At 38.9% G+C, this 26,842-nt stretch overlaps 1 protein-coding gene across 6 annotated transcripts in view; it reads right to left on the bottom strand.

The window, feature by feature from the left end:
• Positions 1-26,842, bottom strand: part of LOC124406742 (Down syndrome cell adhesion molecule-like protein Dscam2) — a 69,512-nt gene that overhangs the window by 41,438 nt on the left and 1,232 nt on the right. For 4 of the 6 annotated variants that reach the window (XM_046882309.1, XM_046882314.1, XM_046882310.1 and 1 more), the window contains exons 2-4: positions 25,986-26,094; positions 3,925-4,106; positions 3,675-3,813 (exon numbers count right to left, since the gene is read on the bottom strand). In XM_046882309.1, the coding sequence (XP_046738265.1) occupies positions 3,675-3,813; positions 3,925-4,106; positions 25,986-26,061 (397 nt within the window). In that variant the 5' untranslated portion in view covers positions 26,062-26,094. Of the gene's footprint in view, positions 1-7; positions 170-1,627; positions 1,790-3,674; positions 3,814-3,924; positions 4,107-25,985; positions 26,095-26,842 lie in introns of all 6 variants that reach the window. The other 2 variants (XM_046882312.1, XM_046882313.1) reach the window with 2 other exon arrangements.

The raw sequence follows: 26,842 nt of genomic DNA, 5'->3' as shown, positions 1-26,842 counted from the left end.
GTTCTACCGTTTTTTTCTTCAGGACCAAAGTCATTGCCTTGATCATCTTGCCATCCGACGACCTGAACGAACTCCGCCACAAAACTTGGAATACTACATTTCAGAATAGCCGCGTTTCCTCGAATAACGTACTCGTTATTTACTTCCGACTGATAGTACTGATGAACGACTACAATATAGAATTGAAGAGGTTCTTAACGTAATTTCATATCAACTGACAATTTTTTATCGAATTTGTTTCATCTAACCGTTAAAAAACGTCGGATTCACGTATATGGGTATATGAGGAGATATATCTATAGATATGGCACAATGCACATGTGTATTCCTTTCAATGAAAGTTTGTATCGTATGTAATTTAGGATGCAAAACGATTCAGCTGAATAAAAGATTCAGCCGAAGTAACACCCTGAAGTTAATATATCAGCGTATAAATCCAATTCGGCGAATGGAGTTCAATATTTATAAGCCAATAGACGTTGGACCGTCTACCGGTACCCACAACAAACAACAATGCACGATCTTATCGAATCAAATAGTTAAACGACATTTGGTCAAGAGTTTCATTCAAGCCATGTGATACCTTTAAATCCAACATTTTCAGAGTGAAACGATATTTTAAAACATAAAAGTGACGTTGAAATAGAGAGAAAAATATTCGACGACGTTGACGGCGGCTTATCGCGTAGGTATACATTAACAAACCTAATTCCGTCACGGGCAATCGGATGTATTTCATTTCAAAGATCGTTCGTTGGTTTCACGATATGCCCTTCAAATTTCCGCCACTTTTCTACAGAGTGGATGATTTGTCTGGCGACGACCTACAACTACGTATTGTTAACATGGTAATCGTAATGTTTATCTTCTGACCGATGCCAGCACACATATAAGTGCCACAAATTGCTGCTCTGCTCTAGGGCTAAAACGCGATATGTATTCACGTACGTACATGTGTGTACAAGTGGGAGCACCGCTGGCAATATTCGCCAATTATTAGCGACCGTAGATAACGAGTTAAAAACGAATTGTGCTAGATACGTTAAGTCCTGAGCCAATCACGGTGCTTGGTTGTTAACTATGCATACTCGTGTGCCCCCATGTATGTATGCATAGATATATGACGTTATATATATACATATATATGTGTGTGTGATTGCAAAATCGATCCACCATTTCGTCGTGTTTAGCACTATACAGTATACTGAACGGTATTCCTGGAGAAATTTTGGCTTTTGCAGTGAATTTGAATACGAAAATTGTCCATCAGCCGTAAAATTTGATTATCTCAGAGCTCCAGCAGGTGGATCAAGTCTCCCCCATACATGAGAGCACTTCGCGTATAACGTTTGCGTTTTAGCGTTAAAAGACACCCTCAAAGAAGAATTGGCACCCTAGTAATCCCCGTGGAGCACAAAGGGCCCTCAACAACCGAGCCTTTATTTTCCCCTGAAAACAGCCTGAAATAACCGAGCAACGAACCCCCAGTCTTTTGAACTGTAAACACGAGGTGTTGTGGGTATAATATGGTGGAATTTAAACCGCGATCTGCCCGTGACCGAGAATTATGATTTTTTATAGTTTTCCGTTTCTGATTGTATGGAATGTAACTCGTTTAACATTCTACCGTAATCATCCCCTGCGACGAATTCCTCGTTTTGGTCAGTGTGCCAAGAAACAACCTTAACAAAGTCACCGACGAACGATGGGACGACGCATTTCATTATGGCGCTGTTACCCCTGATGGCATATTCCTTGTTCACGTCGATATCGTAATACTGCGCCACCACTGCCATTAGTGGGAATAAATAAAAGAGAAAAATTTACAAATATATATACAATTCGATCGTTCGCATGACGAAGCAGCTTCAAATGATACCCGGTTATTAACGATAAGCTGAAAGAAATGAGAAATTCATTACGCTGTCATTAACCGCACATTCGCCGATATCCAGAATTATATATACCCAGAAAAATATTATTTTCACGGTTAAAGAAAAAAAAAACGAAACGAAAACACCACAGGATGAACATATTTTTAATAATCTGCAAATTAATTCATGGTATTATCTTAATATCTGCAGACTTCCGCATTCTGTTGAGATATGTACTACAATCGAGACAGATCCAGAGAGGATTCTATGAAATGCAGAATTTCTCATATCGTGCTGTGCTCGAATTCCAACTTCCTGAACATATTTATTATTCCGTTAATTATTTTCAATAAATGTGTGTGTCTACCTCCACCTTGAGAATTAAAGATTGACTCACGAATTTTAGCACTGACAATGAATGTGAATTCGTATAAATAGATATTCGGTCTCATCTACTATGAGGTACGCGTCATGCGTAGAAATAGATATTTATAAGTGAAAGGATTTTTTTTTACAGCAGAACGTATTCCCGTATATCTCATTACCTGCAGACGATTAACGGTAATTTGTTTCATTTTTATTCCGCACTTTTTCATCCCAAATGCTTTCATACCGCTGCTCAAAATGTCGGCATGTTTGAGTCTCGGTTTCACTTCACCAGGCCGTAATACGTTTATTAACCCCTTAAATGGCAGAGCGACAAACTTTATACATATACGTACTTATTACGCTCCGTCTGAACGGAAGTCAGCGAGTTATTAGATCAACTGGTATATATATAATTTAGGGTTGGAGAATGTGCGGTTTCACGCTGAAAACACATGGAAATTGACGGATCAAATGACAGTATGACATATAGATATACAATATATGAGCTGCTGTCTGTAATATGTAATATCGCATACGTATAATGAAGGTATTAAACTCGAAGTAGACGTTGCTGTTTCCTCTCTGAAAGTTCCTGAAATATTAGAAATAAATACAAGACAAGATTGAAACCTCGAGTGAAACGAAATGATCGTAAATTCCGAGTTCGTTGATTGAATTCCCGTAAGTTTTGTGCATATAAAACGAATCTTTATACAAAACTCTGTCACGTACGCGACAGTTTAAAATATATCTACTGTGTAATAACAAAAATGAAAAAAGCGCTTCCATTGACTATATTGGTTTTATCCATGGAGCAGAAATGAGAAAAAGTTAATTTTCGTTCGCAAATAATATTCAGTTACGCAGCCCGGTTCCAGTTACACGATTTTAACACGCAACGAGTATAGCGACAATAATTTGGACATCAAGGATCGCAGTTGACATCTGCGAAGGTAGTTTAAATAAAGCAAATATACCAGAAGGCTGCAGGCATTCGTATACGCAAGACGCGTCATGTGGCCAATTTATAACTATAATCAAGATTTTAAACAATGATACTAAATACTCAGTACTCAGTATTTAAGTGACAACATTTGTAAAAGAAACATGGATAAACGGAGATTTTACGATCATCTTATTTCGTCGTCCGTATCCAGCGATTATTCCAAAAACTTTGTGCAATCAAGCTGCATACAAAAGTCTATTCGTAATTTCGCCCGAAATGTAAAAAAAAAAAAAAAAAAAGTATTTATGTCTGATACAGTTGTCCATAATTATTATTAAGAATATTCCTGCAAACAATATCATCTTGATTTACAGTAATTAAATTTATTGAACGATAAATACTTGAAAGTATGTAAGCTCGCTGGATACGCATATGAAATGAATGTAACTAACACAGTACGTGAAACTGAAATTAACGAAACTTACCGGCCCTGACATTAACATCGCGACTGTGAACAGATCCTGCCGGAGATCGAGCAAGGCAACTATAAACCTGAGCGTGTACCTCTTGACGATAATCTTCGGCTCTGAACGGTGGAAAGACCAAATTTCCATTGGGAAGTACCTGGAAAGTGATGCGAAATGAAACTAGATTTATTCTCGTCGTAAAGCGGGAGATATTATATATAATATTGATTAAACATTGATGCGTGAGGTGTTATGATATACAACTCACTTGTCTAAGGCCAGGGACATCGCCGACAGCTGTTCCATCAGAAGTTCGAACCCAAATAATATCCGGTTGGGGGTTTCCTCTAGCCTGACATTCAACCACGGCTCCAGTGCCGTTGGAAAAGTCAATTCGGTTCGGTGGTTCCTTGATAAAAACCGGCCCCATAGATTCGTCATCAGCGAATACTGAAGCAGAGAAAAATAATATCCAGTTTAATCGACGCAGCAGGTAGGCAAGTGTATTACAAGTCGAAGAAGATGAAATTCTGCATCTCTCGCATGAGTCGGTAAAAAAAAGAAATGGAAGTTACAAGAAAAGAAAAAATGAAAACGAAATGAAGAGAAATGTAATCAGCTGTTTTCACTCTCAGTTTTCGAGACGCATAAATTCAGGCCCAACACGCTCGCCTTGGCAAGACATCAAGTCTGCAATCAAGCAGTTGTCTAACTTTTAATGCGACAATCAGGACCTTCCTTTGTGCAAACGATGAGCGTCTGTCCGTACAGAGTGCAGACATCGGACACTGCGAAAACAAGTCTCGGATTATAGTTCACAGCTTGGTGGGTGATACACGTATACCTGCGAGAACGATACGTAATTCTGCTCCAGAAATATTAAGCTTATCGTTTCGTATACCTGACACGTAATTACACGCCTCGAATAAGCTGAAGAAGTGATGGAATCGAGGCAGGGAAGAAAGAAAGGAAGGAAGAAGAAGAAGAAGAAGAAGAAGGAACGGCACGAGGGAAAAAAAAATCGCAAAACGATCCACAGGCGTTTTCTCCGCGTACAACATGAAATTAAATTGGAAGTAGAAGGCGGATATATTGGATTGAACAGGCAGAGTCTCTCGATTCTATGCGGCGCAGATGCCAGCGAGGCGCATCTATCGATTCGACTCCGCAACGTCTGCAGGCCGTCCTGACAAGAATCAGGGAAAGTAAAAATAAATTTCTGGAACATCAACAAAGGGAGTGGTTACGAAGCTTTCGTTGGTTAAAAGTTTCTTCCAAATTTCACACACCCTTGTATATATAGACTCGTTACACCGTGTCGCAAATCATAAAGGATCACTTTCACGAGCATCTTCGCGGCAGCATCTGGCCACCACGTGCCTGTTTTTCTCTCTCCCTGAGACTGACGTAAATGCAGGCGTTGTAGGTATACTTTTCCTCCGAGTAAATGGTCAAGTGAGAACTACGTACGAAAAGCTTTCTGTTCAAGCACCGACGTTTTCCGAAACCATTAATTGTGAGTGAAGAAAAACTTAAGGATGCTTGCGTCGACAGGCGTGTTTTCTCTTTTATATGGGAGGATATTTTCGTCCTTTACACAAGGATCCATTAGCAGGCATATCGTCGCTGAGAATATACTGCAATCGGACACTATTTTATTAATGTTTGTGTACCCTAAGGGTGTCAGGTGTCAATTTCTCTGGAAAACACACCTCGCCGATTCATTTTGCAACTAGGCTGCACCCTGAACTCGTGACGATGCTGCAGAATCTCAATTAAGCAGAGAAACCAGTCCAGCGATGTAGAGCGAGCGAGGAACAGACGAGAGAGCGTTTGAGAATCATATGAATTTTCAAACTAGAGTAGAGAACTACGTGACCCCGTTCAGCGAAAAAGTACTTACAGAACCTCGTACCAGAAGCGTTTGAATTATTCATTTTTCCATGCTCCTATTTCCTCATTAGCAAAATGTCTGCTGAATGCGGTTTCCCTGCACTTTCCCGATATCGAGTCTATCTCTCGCCGGGTTAATCCTTAATTTACGTAACCTGATTTTTTATTCATGACTCCTTTTCCTCAATTTAACAGCGCTAATTATGCACATATGATCGCTTGACCTAAAAAACTAAATCCGACTGATTCACGCCTCGGAAATTAGCAGCACTGATTACAGTTGCGAAAAACATTTTCTCACCATGCCATGGACAGTCGAACACGTATCGATAAGTATGTATAGCCTCTCGTCCGACGACGGAAGTCGATATTAATTTGACACCTGCGTGATGCATTTCCTGCTTCTGTATACGGTGTCACATACGACGAATGCGGATGCACGCCAACCTGTCGATCGGTTGTTGCTAATAACCAAACGTGTGACCATGCGTAGCACTTTGCACGCGATCGAGTAAGCAGCCGGCTGTTTTTCCGTAGTCTGTGTCTTCCTTTTAACACCAAGAGAGACGGGTTGGTGTAGCAGCCAGATTTTCTACACGGAGCTATTAGTAACTAGACTTGTCCTTTTCTCGTCTTCTGAAGGTCTTTTTCCTCTCTTTAATCCTAATTCTAGTTTAGCTAGCCAGCAGCCACTTCGTTACAGTTCGCTGCTGAAAACAGTGTTTGAAAACTTTTTCTAAAATAAAATTCGTGATCGAGAATCAGAGATAAGATTTAGGATGGTGGTTTACACCGACTCTGAGTGCTTTCAGCTTTACCTGCAGCTTATACTTCTTTGTAAGATGATACTCGAGTGTTACGTACTGTATCAGCTTTCACTGCCCACGTTTACCGTTCGTACCTACAAGTCATTGTTATAGCTTTACTAAATACCCATCGAACGGCTCGGTATTATTTACAAGCAAAAGAGCTCGCGTCGGATTTAAAGCACAACTTGATCTACTCGCAAATCGCGAGGCGAGAATGTTCATCGCAGCTATACAATGCCGCAAGGTTCATTGTACCTTGATTATCACCGTGAAAGCAATGAATCTATCTCACATGTGCTAACGTCTTTCCACGCGATCGTAGTAACCACCAGTAATTCGATTGGTTTCGTTCAAGCTTCGTCCCTTCCAGCATGTAATATGAAATTACTCATTTTCCCATATATACCTCCTGAATTACGATGAGTAATAATTCGTCATTGGGTTAGATAAATTCACTTGAATTGGAACCATTCTCTCACTTCATCAAGTCAGAATCACAGAAGAACACTCATATTGTTTTAAATTTTATATATTTATACATATTTCAACACACGAGAGAGTTTCTTGACCCGGAAGTGCATACATAACATATAATTCAACACCGCCTATAAACAGATGTGACATATATATACCATTCAGGCGTTCAGTTTCGTAAGTTAATTATGCATTTTAACTTCGTTTGCATTTTGTATGACGTGCTACCTTTTTTTGCCGAATTGGACATTTGGGATTTTTGTTATAAATATTACAATAATGGCCTACAATTCATTCAGCTTCCGGTTCGCCTTTAGCTCTGCACTTTATTTTCTTCTTCTTCTTCATATTCTTTTACTTCTGCTTGTCAATATCCTCTACTTTATTTTTACTTTTTGTCTCAAGAAGTGTAACTTGCATAATCAATTGTTATTAATGATATATAGTACTGTTATACTGTTGATTTATGCACAAATATTTTCTTGCACTTTGTTGTCTAAACTCAATGGATAAATTATGCAACGGTTTGAAATGATGTCTTTTAATATTTTTTTTTTTTTCTTGTTCTTCTTCTTTTCGATCGACGAAGAAATTTTCTGCACCCATTACGCCATATCATCCGGTGATTCTTTTCAGTTGCCGGATGTAAGACAAAGCTTTGGGCTTTATCAGTAAGCGTCAATGATACTCTTATGGCATCTACAAACGAAATATTCACAGTTGTAGAGGAAACGATACGGATACCATTTACGATTTTATCTTCTTTCCGTTCTACATCTTGTTTCATATCTATTTCACAACTTCCTCTCATTGCGGTGACTCTCGTTTCTCTTTCTTCTCTGCAGTGTAAATCTCAAAGTGACGAACGAGACAAAAGCGTTTTATCTTTCAGTGAGGCAATTAGATGTAGATATACGTCCTTTTCGTTGTAACATTTAAGTGCCACCCCGCCAACTTACGCGGTAAATTTCGACTCTTCATTTTGCTCCTTCTCTGCTCTTTTATATACGCCTCATCAGATGCAATCGCCCGGCTGTTAAATACTTATCGCGTGAGTTTGAAGGTATTTTTTAAGCCGAACAAGCTAGGATTAGGTTAAAGCGAAGGCTGAAAAGTTGAAAAAAACGTAGCAAGGGATTTTCTTTATGGTTTCTCGAAAAGATTCTGTGTAACATATGAATACCTACCCAGAACGACAAGAACACATTTGTCGAAGGTATTATGGGTATTTTTATTACCTTACGTTATATCGTGCTGCGTCTAGCCACGCACGGGAGAAAGACACTCTAGCTATCGAGAAAATACACATTTTTTTCCCCTTCAAATTTCTATTTTTACTATCATATTGCGGCTAGTGTTGATTCTCGTTTTCTCTCATTTTTATTTTCAAGTGAATCTTTGTTAACAACGTAGACTACATTTGTACCCTCGATGTATAACACACTGTCCATAAGACCCCCATTAATTCTGAGTAAATAAATCGTCGGGTCTATTAATACATCGCGCCATTACTTTATACATACCAGATAGCTGCACACTTCTATATCCCAAGACTACCACCATGAAAAGTATACAGTATATATAAATATATAAACTGGATGCAATAGGATACGTATTTCTGTACGGTGGGTTGAAATTCATCCTAAGTTTTCCTTCTTTTTTTTTTTTTTTTTTTTTTTTTTTTTTGTTGCTAATATCGAAATATAAATTGGATTTTACACTTTATTTTTTTCCCCCTTTTTGACAATCAAACACGAAACAATCGCCTGTACCTATATACATATAACGATGTAAAATTAGGTCACTTTTACTTTCAAAGGGCCGCTCCGAGCTTTAATAAACGCGCTTATGTTCATGTAACGATGAAAGACCATGGAAGTAACCGGTTGTTGGAATACGTTTACCATTACTTAGGTAAAATGAAATGAATTCCTCCACAGGCTGTTGTAATTTCATTTTGTGTAATTAGCACGTGGGACACGATACAGTTCATACGACGAAGTGCCCACCGTATATATATATAGATATAACTATATATAACTATTAGTATGTCGCAGAATTTCCGTAGCCCACAAACCCTTTTGCGTGGGTTGAAAACAGTGGTAATCAGATGTAGTACCTACATACCTACCACCTCTCCTGTAACGCCTGTCGGCGGCATCGAGCTCGTTGGTGTTTGTTTATCGTGATCTTTTATGAGGATGTTAACACCCACGTTCAATTGGCCAGCATGGCAGTACCGAATGGTCATAAGAGTGTGTTAAATAAGAAGGGTCCTGCATAGCAGAAGACGCAACGACGTCCCGACAGTTGATTGTAAATGAGAAGCCCCAGTTTCTTTTTCCACGACCTTTTCACGGTACGTTTGCAGCGTGACGGCTGCAGATTGTGTAAGAAATTGAAGAAAAAGAGAAATAAAAGTACCGCCTGAAACTGTCGGCGTTTCACAAAAGCCACGACGAATTATTATTGCTGGGCATGGGTGGTTATATTCACTGCCAAGAAACGAACGCATGGAGTTATGGTAGTAGTAGCCAGAAAATAGATGAAGGAAAAGTGTTATACACGTGACAGAAGAATCCCATGCCTGCGAGCTGTGACTCGAGTCAAACTCGACTCGGGTGCAGCGACTAATTTCTCTTGAAAAATAAAAACTAGGTTTACAGACGACGGAGGAGTCTATGCGTCATAGAGACGAAATCACGTGATTCCTAACGACCCCGCACGGTTAGGTGCCTTTTTATTCACTGCTCCGGGGGCCGGTAAATTAGAGCAATGATTAGTAATTATATAAAACCGTGGGGGGCCGATGAAGAGAAACAAACAAGGGAAGTGAACGAAAGAGGATGTTGAGAGAAACTCCAAAGCCTCCGAAAGTCCGCGAGGTTCAATTACGCCACATCACACAACAAACATGCACACGTGATTCTTCATGTTTTATTCTTTGTATACATGGAGAGAACATGAAGTCCAAAATTCTTAAGCCTTCGTCTCGACACACGCGGATCTTCTAAACACAAAAGTCTTTTCAAATTGTCGGGGCTTGTCGATCGAATTACACTCTCGTCACAAGGATTGTACATTGATTCATAACGAAATGTCCGTGTCATCGTCATAGTATCGATCATGGAATATTGTCGGCCTCTCAAAAATCGCAAGCTCATTTTTATGGGGTTGCAGTTGGTTTAGACCCATTAATTTCCAGGTTTAATTACTATTCCAGAGTTCAACGGGCCAAAGAAGACCAGTTTCGTATGAAATCAATATTAAACCGTTTAAACGACTTAAAATAGAAATGATTTACTTTGAAATGGTTAAAAGATGATACCTTAGATTCTGCTTCAAATTTGAAAAATATTTCAACATTTTTCTTGTACAGTTATGCTGCAAAAAATTTCGAATGTAGCCCAGACTTTCCTCAAACACTCGCCCCAAATGTTGCGAGAGTCCTAAAATTGATTGAGGATTAAAAGAAAAAACAAATTGTTAGAATCGACAGTTTTACCGAATCCCACGTGTAGAATTATGTGGCTGCAATATTTGCTTCGGTCATATATCAGGCTAAAACTGTTTTCTCTTTCAACGCCCATACAGACTGTTGCAATTCCATACAAAAAAAAAAAAATATATATACATGTAATCGTGTTGAAAATGCCATAAAATTGAGATGTTCCTCTCAAACCATAGAACATGCAAAATGCTCGATTAAATTTAAAATCACACAGATATTTTTGAATAGAAAATCGTAGCTGACTTCCTCCAGCGGTCAATCAGTGAAGAGAAAAACGAGAATACAATGCGGATTAAATTTTGACATGCATGCCTCGCCGCGTTGTTTATCGAAGTGTAATTCGCGGTGATCCAGTCTCGGAAGAACAGCAGGTGTACGATATTCTGGCTTGTATGTGTTTGGCAGGTAGGTTGCCCAGCCGAGGAGTGAGTAAGTGGTGGAATGACCGGTTTTCAGCAAGTATTTTAATATACTTTAACAGAGAACTGTGTGGGTACATAAAGAGAAGGTTGCGCAAGTATTATACCTTGCAAAACACTGCGATGTAGTTCCACTTCTAATCGTGAGCACGTTGTAATGTCTGTCATATACAAGCGTCTACCGATATTCGTATCAAATTTTTTCCACCTGACACATTTGCGCAAAAATTGAAAAGACGAGTTACAACCGTCGCTTCAATAAATGGTTCATAAACACCGAAGTGTTAATGCATGATGTGAATTGTATAAATACTCAGGATTTGAATGCTTCTATTAACTTCAAATCAAATGTTTTCGCATTTTTGAAGACCATTGAAATGACGGTTGATTATTTTTGCGTCGAAAAAGCTAGACAAGTATCTTGTACATCGGAACCACGTGTGAAATTTGATGTTACACACATTTTCTTCCAAAAAAAAATCCAGTTCGTGCCACGACTTGAAACGACTAGGATGGGCATGGCAAGCGAGTTGTTGTCCATGATAATTTATCATCGAGGTCGTCGATTCGGTGGCCTCCTGTAGACTCTTCGGTTTTCTACCACGTGTTCAGCTGCAGTGGCCAATTAAGGTTGCTGGCAGCTCGTTACTAATCGGTAAACAATAAAGTAAGCGACCCTTAGAACAATGAACGGATGTTCCGTGTGCATGTATATTTATCAAGTTTCCGTAATGGAAGTGCAGGAACGTCGATGCGCCAAGTGTATCATGTATATATACAATAATACGTGAGCCTATCTACGCTAGATGATATTGCCACAATAAAAAATGCATCAAACGATGTGGAAATCGTCGAATATACATTGAAGCATGCTTCAGATAAGTTGTGAAAATTGAAACACGTTGAATTACGAGGCAAAAGCATTATACGCTCGATTAGAAAGTAAATTTGACAGACTGTAATACATATCCAAAGAAATATTATGAAAAGATTTTTATGCATGACATCACCTCGAAGCTCCTGACGCGATGAGTTACGTCAGACGAAAGCCTAATGAAGCTTTTTCGATCGGCTGATCTTGCCGCAAGTTTTTCCGTTTAGTTAGTCGCATTTTGGGCTTGAATAAACGCTTCAATCTCGAAGCTGAAAGGAGGTCTTTGTTGATTTTAGTTATCAGAGTAAATTGAAGTGACGTTTTATTTTAAACATTTTCTTTGAGCTATTTATACATATATATATAACATACTAGAAGCGACTCAACGTTCCGTGGCAAACTGCAAACTGCCTGCTGGGCGTCGTCGTCGTCGTCGTCGTCGTCGCCGAGTGGAAAGGATCGATATTTACAGCGAGGAAGAAGAAAACGGTTGAAAAGAAGCTACTGCACAGAGTCTCGTGTCGTCGTCGTCGTCGTCGTCGACGTCGCGTCACTTATAAAGCGGGTGTATACACATAATCCTAGAGGATGTACGGCAGCTGCGTTCTCCTTGCATATAGATAGATTCATACATGCCTCACTTCCGTATAAGACTATCCCTTTTTTATTCACACCTTTTTTCACACCAAACTTTACACAGAAAACCATCGAAAAACAAGTTCCAAATATTTTTTTTACGACGAGACAATCCACTAAGCTTTTCGGTTCCACTAAGAAGATGAGGAGGAGGAGGAGGAGGAGGAGGAGGAGGATACGAGCTTCATGAACCCAACCTTCTTTTCCCTGAGATTAATAAGCAGATGTACCAGCAAACAGTCAACTAATGCAGTCTCGTTCTGTTTATACTCTTACCTACCTCCGAAAACTAACGTTTCATATAATCGCAATCATATTTCTGCTGTAATTTCATTTTCACTTCTAATACCCGGTACGCGTATGCATTGATGCAGTTCGGAGATTTTTCTATTTCGAGGTGCAGCATAGAGTTGGATAAAAGCTGAATGCTCGATCTGCTCCGGAGGATGAAAAGTAAAGATGAAGTATAAAGTCTCGAGACTTGAAAACTCATAACTCGTTCACACTCGGTGGTTTGTTATTAAAGTTGCCCTTTTCACACCCTAACAGTAGGGTGCAGGGCCGTTAGCAGGGGACTCTTTTTCACACCCCCTGGATCTTGCGGGGAGAATACACAATCGTACACGTAGGAACGGTTTAAATGAATCATGTGACGGTGTGAAGTTTGTATACGACGACGACGTGTATACTTAACGTCGGAATGCGCGGTGATATGGAGAGTTGAAAATTTTATTGAAATAAATTACTAACTTTGTTAGTGTTGAAAATCACTCCCCCGATGTATGATAGATAATATATAGTTACCTATACCAGCGTGAATCGCGTTATAAGCTATGCATAAACCCGAACAAAAGGTGCAACAATTATTTTATATCCTTACTTTTTTCTTGCCTCATTAAAATATAACGAGGATTATTAAAATTTAATGAAAGTGGAAAAGAGGAATACCGAGTTGTGCGAAGCTTTTCACGCGCATACGTTTCTTACAATCTTATATGTATACCATGGGATAATTATAATTCATGATTCGACCTGCAGACATATACTGCAGACATGACTCAAACTGCGATGAAAAATACCAAAGCATCGGTATACGTATAACAAAACTCGTTTAAAAATTTGCGGAAAAAAATTCTTTACAGTTACACCAGAGTTTAAGATATACGAAGAACTTTCCTTCGTCTATAAAAATCGATGATGATAATCACAATAATCTAATTTCAAATAAATGAATTACAAAATAAAAATTCTACGTCAAGATTAGCTAACCCGAGTATAACAATATAATTACGTACAATTACAATATAAAAATATAATATATAATAATCAGTCGAAATATCAAATATAAAATTTTTTAAAATCACATGAAAATAAAAGATCAGGCCACGAAGCGTGACCATCATCTTCGTCTTTATATACTCATTTGTGCGTACCACACACACACACACACGCACGCACGCATAAATACATGTATGCAGATGCAGAACCGTATTACAGAGACGCCGAGCGTCGCTGCATTATTTTCAGCGATTTCTGGGAGGCACACGACAGTGTTTGTTTTAACGGGTGTGAGCACAGAGGCCTGCACATCCCGATACAGACTCTAAACGCGTGTATGCATACCGGGACCATCTCTAGAAACTAAACAGGAACTGCGCATGCGCCAAATGATTCAATTTCATTGGTCAGCGAAATTGCCCCGCGGAGTAATTTTCGTCAGCTAACCAAGGCGACCAACGTACACGAAATGTGACAAGGCTCTGAATATCTCGAGCGTAAAGTAGCGTATTGAGGTTATGTTGATATTTATTCCTACTTATCGTGAATTTTCTACGAAAAGTGTCATTCAGCAATACCGTAGTTGATATTAGAAGATATTTAATCGACACAATAAAGGCGTCAATGGAGAAACAAATATCAAAAGCTACAGAAATTGGATCAGTTATTTATTGAAAGAAGAAATCTGAAATTAAATGTGGAACGTCATCAACGAGTGGGAGTCTAGACAAACTGAGGCAGGTAAGTAAAAATATTGTTTATTTCAAACAGATTCTTTATTTACATAAAATTACAAATAAATGGATTGTTGAAACCCAGTAGAAGGTTGCTCCAGAGTAGATTTGTTACAGTGCAGTGCTCCGGAAGCCAGTAATCAGTGCCAATGAACATGAAATATTAAAATAAAATCAGTAACAAGGAATAAAAGAAATAGTGTATCTTGAAACACAAAGCTTAGGAGTGCAAAAAGTAGCAATTCGTTTTTCTGTCGCAATTTATTGAAAATTAGTGGTATTCAAAACAATTAGAAGCTCTTGTCTGATGATAATATCTTTTAATATTTTCAGGTGGGAAACAAACATCATCGAAGCGAGACTAAAGTTGTCAGGCGTTGAAGCGTGTAAGTAAATTTCTGATACTATGATATTTGCATATTACAATATTTTCACATGTATTCAATGATAAAATTCGTTTGTTCTGACAGACTTGAAGTTTCAAGTTTGGATAATAGGATGAAAATCATAGCTTACCTGATGGTCAAAACGTTTTGGTGGCTAGGACCCTAGTTTCTCGATTGGTGCCACCGTTCCAACCATCGAACCTGGTTGTTCCGTTGTTCCATTAGACAACAGATCCGAAGGAATTTCTTCTGGTCATCGCCACCTTCTGAACATCAGTCGTGGCAAAATTGAAGAGCACGACACACTACAGATCATGGTGTTTGAATATTCCATCATTTTAGATCTATCGAGCCAATAGTAAAAAGTTTGTTATTCAACAATTGCTGCTAACTAATTTTACAGAGCAATCATTCCGTGCACCATTGTAATCCAAGCAGTATTATTGGCCCGCATTATTTTTCAAATGTTATTTTCGGCAGTTTTGATATTTTATTTTTCACTCTCTTGGTATTCAATTCAGATGAATAGTGTTTCAAGTGTTAAATCAGATTCCAAGGATGAATTTTGATGTGTAAACTGAACCAATCTCAATCTAAAAATGTTGGATAACTTCAGTTGAAAATGTCTTTAAAATCAATATTAATCGACAGTATCATCTGACTAGCTAGTTGCAGCTATCATCCGTGCTTGAGCCTCGTTCAACCCCAGCAAGGTCTAAGGAATGCATTCACTTACTAGTACACATTACAAATGATCACTTTGTCTACAATAGGACTTACTTGCTGGCTAACTTTTTTATGATGAATCTTTATCAGGGAGTCATCCGGTAACTTATTGAAAGCTTGAAACCAGATTCAATTTTATACTCTTACAATGGTCCTTCATTGAAACTGAGAGTTTGTGAATCTCCATTTATTACAATTAATTCTGCATCCCATGTTAACACTGTTCGAAACAAAAAATCTCATCCTAAGATTGGAAATGGAATCTGCAATGCAAAAGTTATCTAGTGGCACAAGTTAAAAACAAAGAACCTTATAACGGTTTCTGCGACAGAGGGATTCCTTCCGGATATTCATGTTACTGGATGATGTTCGGAGCACTATGAACAAGATATTGTATTGGATTTAGGTTTAAGTAAATATTTTCATGGACTTCAGTGAAAATTAGATATTCATTTGTTTCAAAGGAACAAGGGGTACAATGTTGAATCCGATAAGTCAATATTTTCATATGAATGTTCTGAACATTACTCTAAAACATGATTATCCTTAAAGTTAATTACTGAGGCACATTTTGAAAATGTTGATTTTTAACTTGTGTCACAGAATGTTTCTGAGTTTTACTCTTCGGATTAGATTTCTTTAGATTAGATTTGAAATTGAAAGAAACCGTAAGATCTACAACTTCCTTTTCCAACCAACAAAAGTGGCCGATGATCTCTGCATGTGTCATGAATTGAATGGGAAGAGAAGACATCAGCTAACAGCAGAGATGCTATTATTTTGGCTGTATTTTCTGTTGAAAGAAAAAAATTTCATTGTTATTCTTAATGTATGAAGTAATGAAAATGATTTTTGTCAATGAAATTGTCCCCACCTACCTGCTTCGTTTCTTCCAAGCACCCAACATTTGAACAGATTTCTTGTTTCAATCGAATAGGACGAATTTTCAAAGAGCATCAGCATTAAATTCCGACCGTTCTTTGAACAATCAATTTTCAATAACAAATGCTTCCCAAGCCTTTCCGAGTGACTATCTCAATAACTTGAGATTCTAACCTCAAAAATGCATGTGAACTACATCGCCGACAGAAACAGAGTTTGACAGCAGGGTCTCGGGGTGGCCAGACTGCACGGACGGCGGATTTAAATTCGCGCATGCGCAGATCCTGTTTAGTTTCTAGAGATGGTCCCGGTATATCCACGTTGCGCTCGAGGTATGTATGAACATACATACTCCATACGAGACTCAGCGCGTGTGTGGGGATGCGCATTAAAATGCTAGGTCACGTGCAATTCCACATCCCAATCCTCTCGCGCCAGGCCGTCGAGGGCCAACCGACGCAGCTACGAGGAGGAAGAAGAACGCCGAGCCACCCGCCAGAGGAGGTTAACCCCCCCCCATCCCCCCTTCCCGCACCCTCTTGCCCCTTCATCCTCATCCTCATCCTCCCCCCGCAACGCATCCGCACAGACCAGGGAGCAGAGAAAACCTCTCAGCAAACCCTAACTGATCGTGCGTGAGGCGTGAGAATATGTTGCACGTTATACGTTATGCGTTGTTAAATAGGTATGAGTGGAGGGGGGCGGAGGGGGGGGGGGGGGGATGTAGAATGATCGAAAAATGGAAGGGTCGCAGTATATAAAATAATTTTCAAACAAGCTTGAATCTAGTTTATAGAATTTCAAAAGGTTGAAAGTTGGATTGTAGAAAAGTTGAAATGCAGAAAAAATTAAGTTAAAGTTTTTATAGACTGATGTAAAATTGTACGGAATGGTTAGAAAATAAATTATTATATAAGAATGAATATCGGAAGCAAAGATCGACGGAATTTGGACGATTTTATATTTTCGTTTCTATTATGCGCTATGAACTTTTAAGATACATTTTGACTTTTCTATATTTCTGCTTTCTGGATTTTTTCAATTTTTCACACAGGTTTTTGTGTTTGAGATAATTCGATATTGTGACACTTCTGTTTCCTGACCTATCTACATCTCTCAGGGTGAGAAAACAGGTTGAAGTCAATCATAATAATTTCCAAACTTTTCCCGGTTTTACTGACTGAATTACATTTTTTTTCTCGACTTTATGCTTAGATCATACCGCATTATGCAACACTTTCCGTATATTTGTAAAAACATTGAAATTGCTATTTCATTCGTTTCATATTTCGCAATAGTTCTCGTTGATAAAAACCAGAAGGTCATCGGTACTGTTAAGAATGTATCTCAAGTTTCAAGTACTTACGGATTCACGCTGTGATCGAGATCATCATTATCATCTGTATAAATAAATATAAACTATCTAACGAACGTGGAGAGAAAAATAAAAATTTAAAAAAAAAAAAAAAAAAAAAAAAAAAACATCCGAGGAAGAATTGTAGACAGTAATTCAAACTATTAGGTAATTGTTGGAAGAATTTAGAGATTACATGAAAAAAAAAATCACATTTCACGCCATTTTCAAGAACAACTCAAATTCCATGACCCATTAAAAATTCCCTGACACTTCCTGATTTCAGAGCTTTTCCAGACGATTGGCCACCCTGCACAGGCGTGAGCAAACGGGGTTCTTTCTCTACCTCGCGGACACCTAAAAGACACTGAAATTGATACGATCCTACGTCACACATGGGGGGTTCAACCCCGTTCGATATTTACGATTTAACCCTGATGCGTGCAGCAGGAATCAGTGAACTGATCGCAAGACTCGAGGAAAAAAAAATTTCTTCTTATCTCTAAATTAAAATTTGACTAACCCAGTCGAAAAGTTCTACGATGAAAATTAATTGCAAACTTATTTAGATATTGCTTCGGCCATTGCACTTGGATAGAATATTTTTCCATAAAAATGGGAAGATTCCATGGAATTTGTCGATGTTATCAACCAAATTTTGCTCAGAATATATCCGTTGGTTGGTGGTCTCCGTATTCAAACAGAAATGAAAAGTATATGAACGACTTCCAATTAGCGGTTCATTATTGAATGTGTAGTTGTGTATACGGAGCGAAATTTTAGAGGAGACTGCAGAGACGCAGTTGAACTCTGTACAAATCCGCAGACAAAAACGACGAACGTTTTCATTCATTATATACCGTTCATTGTTTTTCATTATTATTTATCCTGTTGTTAATGGCTATTGAAACAATTGTTGAATGGAAAGATAGTCTTTTGAAAACCTTTTTCTACTCGTAAGTTATAGCGTATAATGGATACAGGATGAAGAATGAATGTAATATTTCATTGAAACTTTCTTCACTGACGAACCCAACATCCTTACATTGAAGCCAGGATGGGTTTTTACTCCTTGATAATAGATGCAATAAAAATACCTGAACCAATATTGCAGTTGTAACCCATTTTTTTGTCTCACCATCATCACTCCAATCTTTACATGTAAGGTACATGGTGTATGTTTATAAAGTCGAATCATCCATAATTCGAAAAGACTGAAGTTGGTAACGTTAAAGAAGTATAAACGAACCATGAGGGAAAAATTCATTAACATGCAATATTAGAATGACTCTCAAGAAGTTGTCTTTATAAAATACAAGCATGCTTTGTTCATAATGTTTACCAAATTTTAGACGATCTAAAAGTTGCAGAGTAAAGATTTTTCCAATATCATTCGTAGTTACAGTAACGTTACTAACTTCAATAACGACGATGATAAAATCGCAGAACCAGTTAGAAAACGAGGGGAAAATAAAAATAAAAATCAAACCGTCTAAAAAACATTTGTTAAATATATTACGGAATCTCCAGGAAAAAAATCGCGTAATTGGAGTAAAACCGCGGATAGCTGTGAGCAGAAAAAGTGTCTCGCATTACTCCATGAAACTAGGAAGACACTCTCGAGCCTAGAGCATCAGTATTTCACTTCATCATCCGCAAAACTGGACTCAGCAAAGTAGATGTAGCTACTGAACCGTGAAAAACTGTGGTTGAATCTTTGCGAAAGAAAACGAACAACGGCCAGCAGTTGGCTGGCAGAATAAAGCATGGAGAAAAGCGTTTCCTCGGGATTCGAACACCTGGCTGATGGGACCAACGTCTCCTTTCTTAAAAACGACAGGTGTTCGTCGTTCTCGTTCATTTCTGTCCCTTCTCTCTCTCTCTCTCTCCTTCTCTCTCCTCCTTTACGTTACTAGGAGGCGCCTGGGCTTCTCTTCTCTTCTCTTTTCTTTTCTTCATCGTCTCTTCGATTCTTCGAGCTCCGCAGCTTCTTATTCTACGCCTTTGGCAGAGCGCAGCTGCCAGCTACCTTACATACACCCTCCCTAGCCCTGTGGTCGCCCTCTACATCCTCGGCAGAGGTCTTCTCAGACAGTCTTCACGAGAAATAATCTCTGGCGAAAGAATTCTTTCTTATGAACAGACAATATACTATATACAGATATATAGTATTATAACGAACAAGATACGTGAAAGAGATTAAAACTACCTCATAGCAGTATCAACACCAAGGAATCATTTATCCTGCGCTTTTCACAAATAATTCGATCGATTGCAGCGGTTATTGCACCATTGGTAAAAATGTAATATTCGCATTGCAGGGCCAACGAGCGAGGTTGTCGAACTTCGATGTGGGTATTCGTTCAGGTGTACGTGACCCCGGTGTAGTATATAAAAGTTCAAGATTAAATCAATATACATACACGACTGCAGTATGTCTACTCGAGTGTAGAGAAAGTCCGGACAAAACAGACGATTATCAAGCGAACGTTATACAAAAATAATCCGACATTTATAATTTACGACGTATATATCTCAAAATTGAAAGGAATTTTTGCATTCACTTGTTACGTTCAGATAATAATTGCCGAATATAATATAAGATACACGATGCTTTCATTATTATTAACGATTTAACTACGTACTTGTGTACCTGTGTACACTAATTGTAAGCTAAACGGATCTTTCGAATCGTCAGATTCTCTTCTGGAGTATTCTAAGCACGCGGTACCGCAACTCGCGGTTTTCCTTTCCGCCTCAACGCCAATTTTACACCGTGCGTAAGGATATATTTAGATTTTAAGGTCCTAGGTAGGGCATCATACCTACTGCAGTGCACGTATTCCCGGGGGATATAATACATGTGTGGTGCAACACGCTTGTCAGAGAAGCGAACGAAGTGTGTAAAGACCGTCAAAGTGTTGGAGTGAAATTTCTGCAGGAGGAGAATGACTATAATAAGCCATTCCTTTGTCACGACTATAGATAGCTGGTATCCTGTCATGTGCGGTGACGTACGTATGTATACATGTACATAGCGACAATAATATATTCATATACCGACAATTTTGCATTTTATATATAACATATTCCGTGCAAAGAAAATCTTCTCTTGAGTTCAGGAGAGAATCTCGAGCGGATTATTCATTGCAAAAATAATTATCCACGTATAAGCATTGTCCAGTCATTCCTGAGTCATCTTTATGCGGCGCAAATGTCCTTTACCTTGAAACGCAAAAGAGCGAATGACTCTTACGAGAATTAGAGACGCCCGAGTTTACCGGATGAGCTAGAGTTACGATAATTGAACGCGAACCAAGAGCCCCGGTGAATCTCGACTTCCGGTCAAACGCCCGCGTCTCTTATTCTTCTGGATTGTGAGAATTATTCTCCGAGATGATGAAAAAATTAATTAACATTAAAACGAAAGCGGAAGAACCGAGTTTCTTTTTTTACTACTGTGAGCCTGAACCCCGAGTGCATGCGTCGTTTCAGAATCCATCCTCCAACGGCCAAAAACCGAAGCAAACCAGCCTGTCCGACCAGCGTCAGCTGGCAAAAGATGATCTCATCCTACGGGCACGTAAAATATGCGATCCTGAGCTAACGAGTGTAAAATTTGACATGAAAAATACTCGCAGGATAACCTTTTTCGCTACGAAAATAAGTTCAGGAATCAATCATATTTTCAACGTAGAGTTCAATCGAAAAACATGGAAAAAATAATCGAATTTATAATTATAATGATCCGGTGATGATGAAGTCATGATAAAACAGACAAGAATAAATATCACGTTACACGTATTAAACCGTTGTGACCACAAAACGTGTTAATTTTTTTTTCTCTCTCTCTCTTTCTTTCTCTCTCTCTTCAACGATTTTGTGAATCTTTTTCTGTACGTACGGATAGATTGGAGGTGTTGAATATTCGAACTGGGTATTTGTTGTTTGTTTTCGTTTTCGTACACGATTGGACGTAGGTACATATGAGGCATTCCACCCCAAAGTGACCTACGTCTAAACCGATCATCGGCGATTTTTTTCGATTTTTAAGTACGGTTTAGAGTGCACAAAAAGAACATCTTTCATCGAGGTGCACATCTTTTGGACCACGGGTTTCGTTTTTGCTATTCCCAAAAATACGAAAACACAATTGTCGAATGAATATTCACAAGCGATTGGCTCCAAATTTTTCTCGTAAATTTTTTGTTAAAGAAAGAATGTATTGAGACCAAGATGGAAGTGAAGAAGCTTTTAGTTTAAAAGCTACAGGCGAAAGAATTAATTGAAAAGTGATAAAATCGAATTAAATATAAATTCAAAAAATACAAAGTTATTTTTAACTCCATTTTTCTCACTTGCTAATTACTTGTTTCGCCAGCTATAACTTCTAATCCGAAGGCTTGCCCACATTCATCTCGGTCTCCAAATTGACGTTATTTCAACAAGGAATCGATGAAAAAAATCCGAAGCCTGCCGTCGATTGAGTCTGTCGATTCGAGAATTGAGTTTTCGTATTTTCGGGAGCAGGAAAAATCAAACCCGTAGTCCAAAAAAATCTACAACTCGGTGAAAGATGTTCTTTTAATACACTTTCCACCATCCTTCTAAATAAAACAAAAACCGCCGATGGTAAGGATCAGACGTAGGTGATTTTGAGGCGGAATACCTCATATACTGAACAAGAATTCAGTCCTATCGAATGCCTAAAGATTTGACTGAAAAACTGTCACCTAGACCGTATAATGCTTCTCCTATTTGTACAACTCGTCAAGCGAATATCCGAAGCTGTCCAAACAAACGATCACGGTAAAGAGAATAACTGTGTGAGGAAAAAAGAAGAGATTTCTACTCCTCGACTTGCTTGCTGCAGGGTTGCAGCAGGTATTTATGTACGTGCCTTAGCGAGGGTGGCGTTCCGAGTTAAGCAACGCCGTTTCAAGCGCAAGCCATGGACGTGGTGCAGTGCTGCAGGAATCGCGTCCTTATAACTGTAACTCCGGAACTTCCGGGCTGGGACGAGAAGCGCCGAGAGCAGCCTACATGGTGAACGATGCTCGAAGACGGGCGACTGCACATGTGTCCCATGAATCGTGTACTTCCGACAGGAACTTACGGGTCGGGAGCAATTCGACGTTCGTTGAAATAACAAGCCGAGAGCCAAAAATTGATTTTCACCCCTTATTACAGGGGAAGGAGAGCCCAAGCACTCACATAATTATACTTGCATGTATATATGTAGGGTCTTTCGGTAAAAAATAATTCACCATTTTTCACCGTGGCAATCCCTAAAAAGTTTGTTCAGGTTAAAAGAAAGATTTTGGGAAAATATGAGCGTTCTACGTTATATGGACGATCGCGCTCATTTGATTTTTCCTCTTACAATTAGTATTGTACCGATGTTTGTATACTTGTGAGAATTACATCGAATACGTGGATTAATATCAGCGGAACAATTTGAAAATTCCCTGCAGCCGTCAATTATTTTAGTGAAATTATGTAGGAGCATCGAAGCTTTGAAAGCACTGGCAAAAGCACACAAAGAACAAGTTTTACTTCGAGAACCAATCAAGGCAAGAATATAAGCGCAACTTTGGTTTTTTGCTAATGAGATGCCACATTGAAAATCATTGTGCTCGACACAATGTGTTGTTCGAAAATACAAGAAAAAAAAACAAACTTCATAGCGAACTCTGTTGATTTTTGCCATTATTTTACAGACTTTTTTATAAGTTATATATCAACATATTTTTACAAGAGAAAAACATTACGACTGGTATACCAATTGATCGATCAAACAACTCGTTCGAAAGATACAGCTAAAAATCCAAGAAAGCCTAATCGTTTTTCGGGAAAAAAATGCTATGCATGAGAAAATGGAAGACAAATAATTTACGTATGAATAAATAAGTGTCTTACGAAGTACCGTTCGGTGAGTCTGATTAATTAGTACCTAATACCGCAGTATCAGTGAATTTGAAACAGAATTAATTCCCAACCCTTTCAGGAATATACAATACACCGAATTAAGAATAGTCGAATACTAGGTAGTATTCATTGTACATAGAATGAAATGGTATTGTTTGAAAGCTGTAATATTTTCGACGAATCGCCGCTACGTGGCGGTAGGGATAAAAGAATAATGAAATTAATTGGTGGTATAATAATGACGTCACCGAGGCCCTTGACGAATCAATGTTTCCTCGTTGTCATGGAGTTAGTCATCTATATACCTTATACTTGCAGCCCTATTTCTCCCCCTCGGCATAATATAAAGGTTTGGAAGAGTCAGAATGTGTATGTAACGTGTATATATATATATATATATATATACATGAGGTATATAATAATAATCAAGGGGAAACGCAAGAAAAGTAACTTTTTTGGATTCATGTGGTATGATTGAGTGTCGGAAAAATGATGAAACTAAAATTCCAATTTCACTTGGATGTTTTGCAATCGAAATGGAACGGTGGAATTACAAACAGTCTCTGAATGCAGCTGGGGCCCGTTACTTATTCATAAATGACAATTGTAGCCTAAATCTCGGCTAAAATAACGGCCTCGGAATAAATTCGTCGTATGAAACGTGATTGGCATCGTTATGAGAATTGTTATAGGTGTAAGTAGATGATAGGATGTTTAATAAAAGTTCCGCCTTTGTACCGGCACGTCACGTTCTATTAAGATAACACGGATGAAAATTCTTTAGACTTGTTTGCTGAACTGCACCAGTCGAGTAGTTTAGGCAGGAGCGGATAGATTACAAGCCACAACGTTCACGCGTGTGTTCCACAGTTTAACTAATTGCACCACGGATGAGCGATTGTCATTAATCTGTTTAACGACTTCCGTGTCAAACGTATAATAAAGGCACAGTATCGCATGTAAAAGCCGTAGATAAAGGCGCCAGCTACCTTCTTCTTGTCCTAATTATTCACGGTAAAGAAGAAACTTTTTGGAAGTTTTCGTGAAAAGTGAATAACTAAAGAAAAAATATCTCTTTCCGAAATGTTTACCGCAACGCGGCTTTCTTTCCGTGCTTATTTATCTTGTTAAAAAATAAAAAATCTTTCTTTATTTCAACACGGGATACGAAATTTCACCGTAAACGTGAATAATTATGACAAATATGTCAGAAACGGTCAATTTCCATTCAATCTGCAATCCCTCTCGCCTTCATCGCGTAGGAGTGAAACACACGTCAAGGTTACAGAGACGCGGTTTCTCAATGTTCTATATACCTAATACATGCATGAATATGAAGTCATCGTAAAACCACTACTAGAATAACACTTACGTGTTTGACACATACATGGTTGGGAAAAGATACTTGAAATTGTTTTTACGGTCATACATGATACGACGGAGCTGTTGCAGGGTAAGATAAAACTTTAACTGCAGTATACCATTCATTAAAGACCTCACTGTGGCTTCTTTGCAGTAAACATGTATATATAGATGTGTTCGTCGGAGAATAGCGAGCCGATTCTCGTCGTTCATTATCATTAATGATACTCGTAATACAACAGACGCGTAAACTTGTAATGTCCGGCGCCTCAAGTTCTTCGGCGCGACTTTCTACTGCTTTAATTACTGTAACGTATGGTTATACAAACGGAAGGAGTAGAAGCCACTGCCTATTATACCGCGACGATCTTTATTCGTCTGAACCTTGAATAGAAGAGTTCGAGTGTGCAGCCTATATAGCCCGGAACAATAAACGCGTGGAATTTGATTGGTGCGTTCTATATTTAGCATTAGGAAGAAGAAGTTCCTCGACCCGGTTCAACGGTGTTAATTTTTTCCGTACATTATACGTCTATCCCGTGTGTACCTAGATACAACTTAACCAGACACCAACCAAGATGCCGCACACGTGCACTGATAGATAAGCAGCGATTAGGTAGCGTAGATTTATTCCTCCTCGGGAAAGAAACATCCGCAAGCCGAAATGTATCAGGTTCCAAATAAGTATTCAATGCTCGCACTTAAACGAGTCTTGGAAAAATTGCGTCGAGTGCAGGAGTATCGGATTTCTTAATTTTTATACCACAACATGTTCGACTATCTGTACAAGAGACGTACGGCCGTTCTCACCGAGGGATTTGACCCCCGTATTCTCACCTTGAGTCTCGGCGAAAAATCTCAAGAGTTATATTGTAAGACAGAGCGATGTGTTCGTCAATGAGTGTTTTATCGACTCCATGCACGTTCGCATCATTTCGTTGTAAGTATATGTATATGTGCTCGCCGAGGTCTGCATGCAAGAATCTCGCGGTAGGAGTGAAAACAGCTTCTAATTGTATTTTTTTATAGCAAGAAATTTAACGAATACTTTTTGCCAACTTACCATTAGTAAACGCCATCATCGCTGTTATCAGCAAGGCTAACGGGGCCCTGCACCCGCCAGGCGGATCACACCACATCCTGAAGAGAACGTTGAACAGGATCAACACCACCTGATCGCACACAATTAAACAAGTACCTATCAGCACTAGTAGGATTATCAACCTGCAAGTACTTATACGTATAAATGTATATAGTACGGTCCTGTCGGGTTTCAAGTTTCAACTTATTCTTGACAAGTGACAAATATTGCGAGGAATATCCATTATGCTAACTTATAAGCGCAGGTTTTTTTAGGTGAAATATGCAGTTTCGATCGGGTAACATTCCTTTGTCTTTGGTTTACTTTCGAGGCTTAAAAATCCCTACATCTATATATATAACACAACCATCGACGTCTGGTCGAACGTGAAAAGGCCGCATCTGCGTTTTCATTTAAGACTCGCCCCTGCACCCCCCGCCTGCCCTTCGCCTACCATCCAGCAGAGTGAAAATGGATCCGATATACGCGGCTACGGGTGTAACTCATACACACATTAAAAGATGGGCAGGATGGGCAGGATGGACAGATGCGTGAAGAGCGCGAGGGTGAGATGCAGTTCTTGCATTGGCGTGTGAGCGGACGTCTGATAGAGCCGATAGCCTCGTAAACGAGAGCAAAGTTATAATCATTGTCATTATGATTATCATTATGCATTGATGCTTGGTCCGCCGCACCGCCGATTTCATCATTTAAATTATCGCGGATCGCATCAGCCGTGGACTCCAGCCTCTCTGATTCTGGTTGGAGTTACACGAACGCGTGCAGCGCAGAGCGAGCGCCAACGGTTGGCGAAAAATTTCATTTTCGTTTTCCATTTC

Source organism: Diprion similis, chromosome 6, assembly GCF_021155765.1.
Source record: "Diprion similis isolate iyDipSimi1 chromosome 6, iyDipSimi1.1, whole genome shotgun sequence".
In the NCBI taxonomy this organism is placed as follows: domain Eukaryota; kingdom Metazoa; phylum Arthropoda; class Insecta; order Hymenoptera; family Diprionidae; genus Diprion; species Diprion similis.
The sequence above is the reverse complement of the archived record's forward strand: the minus strand, read 5'-3'. Positions and strand labels throughout refer to the sequence as shown.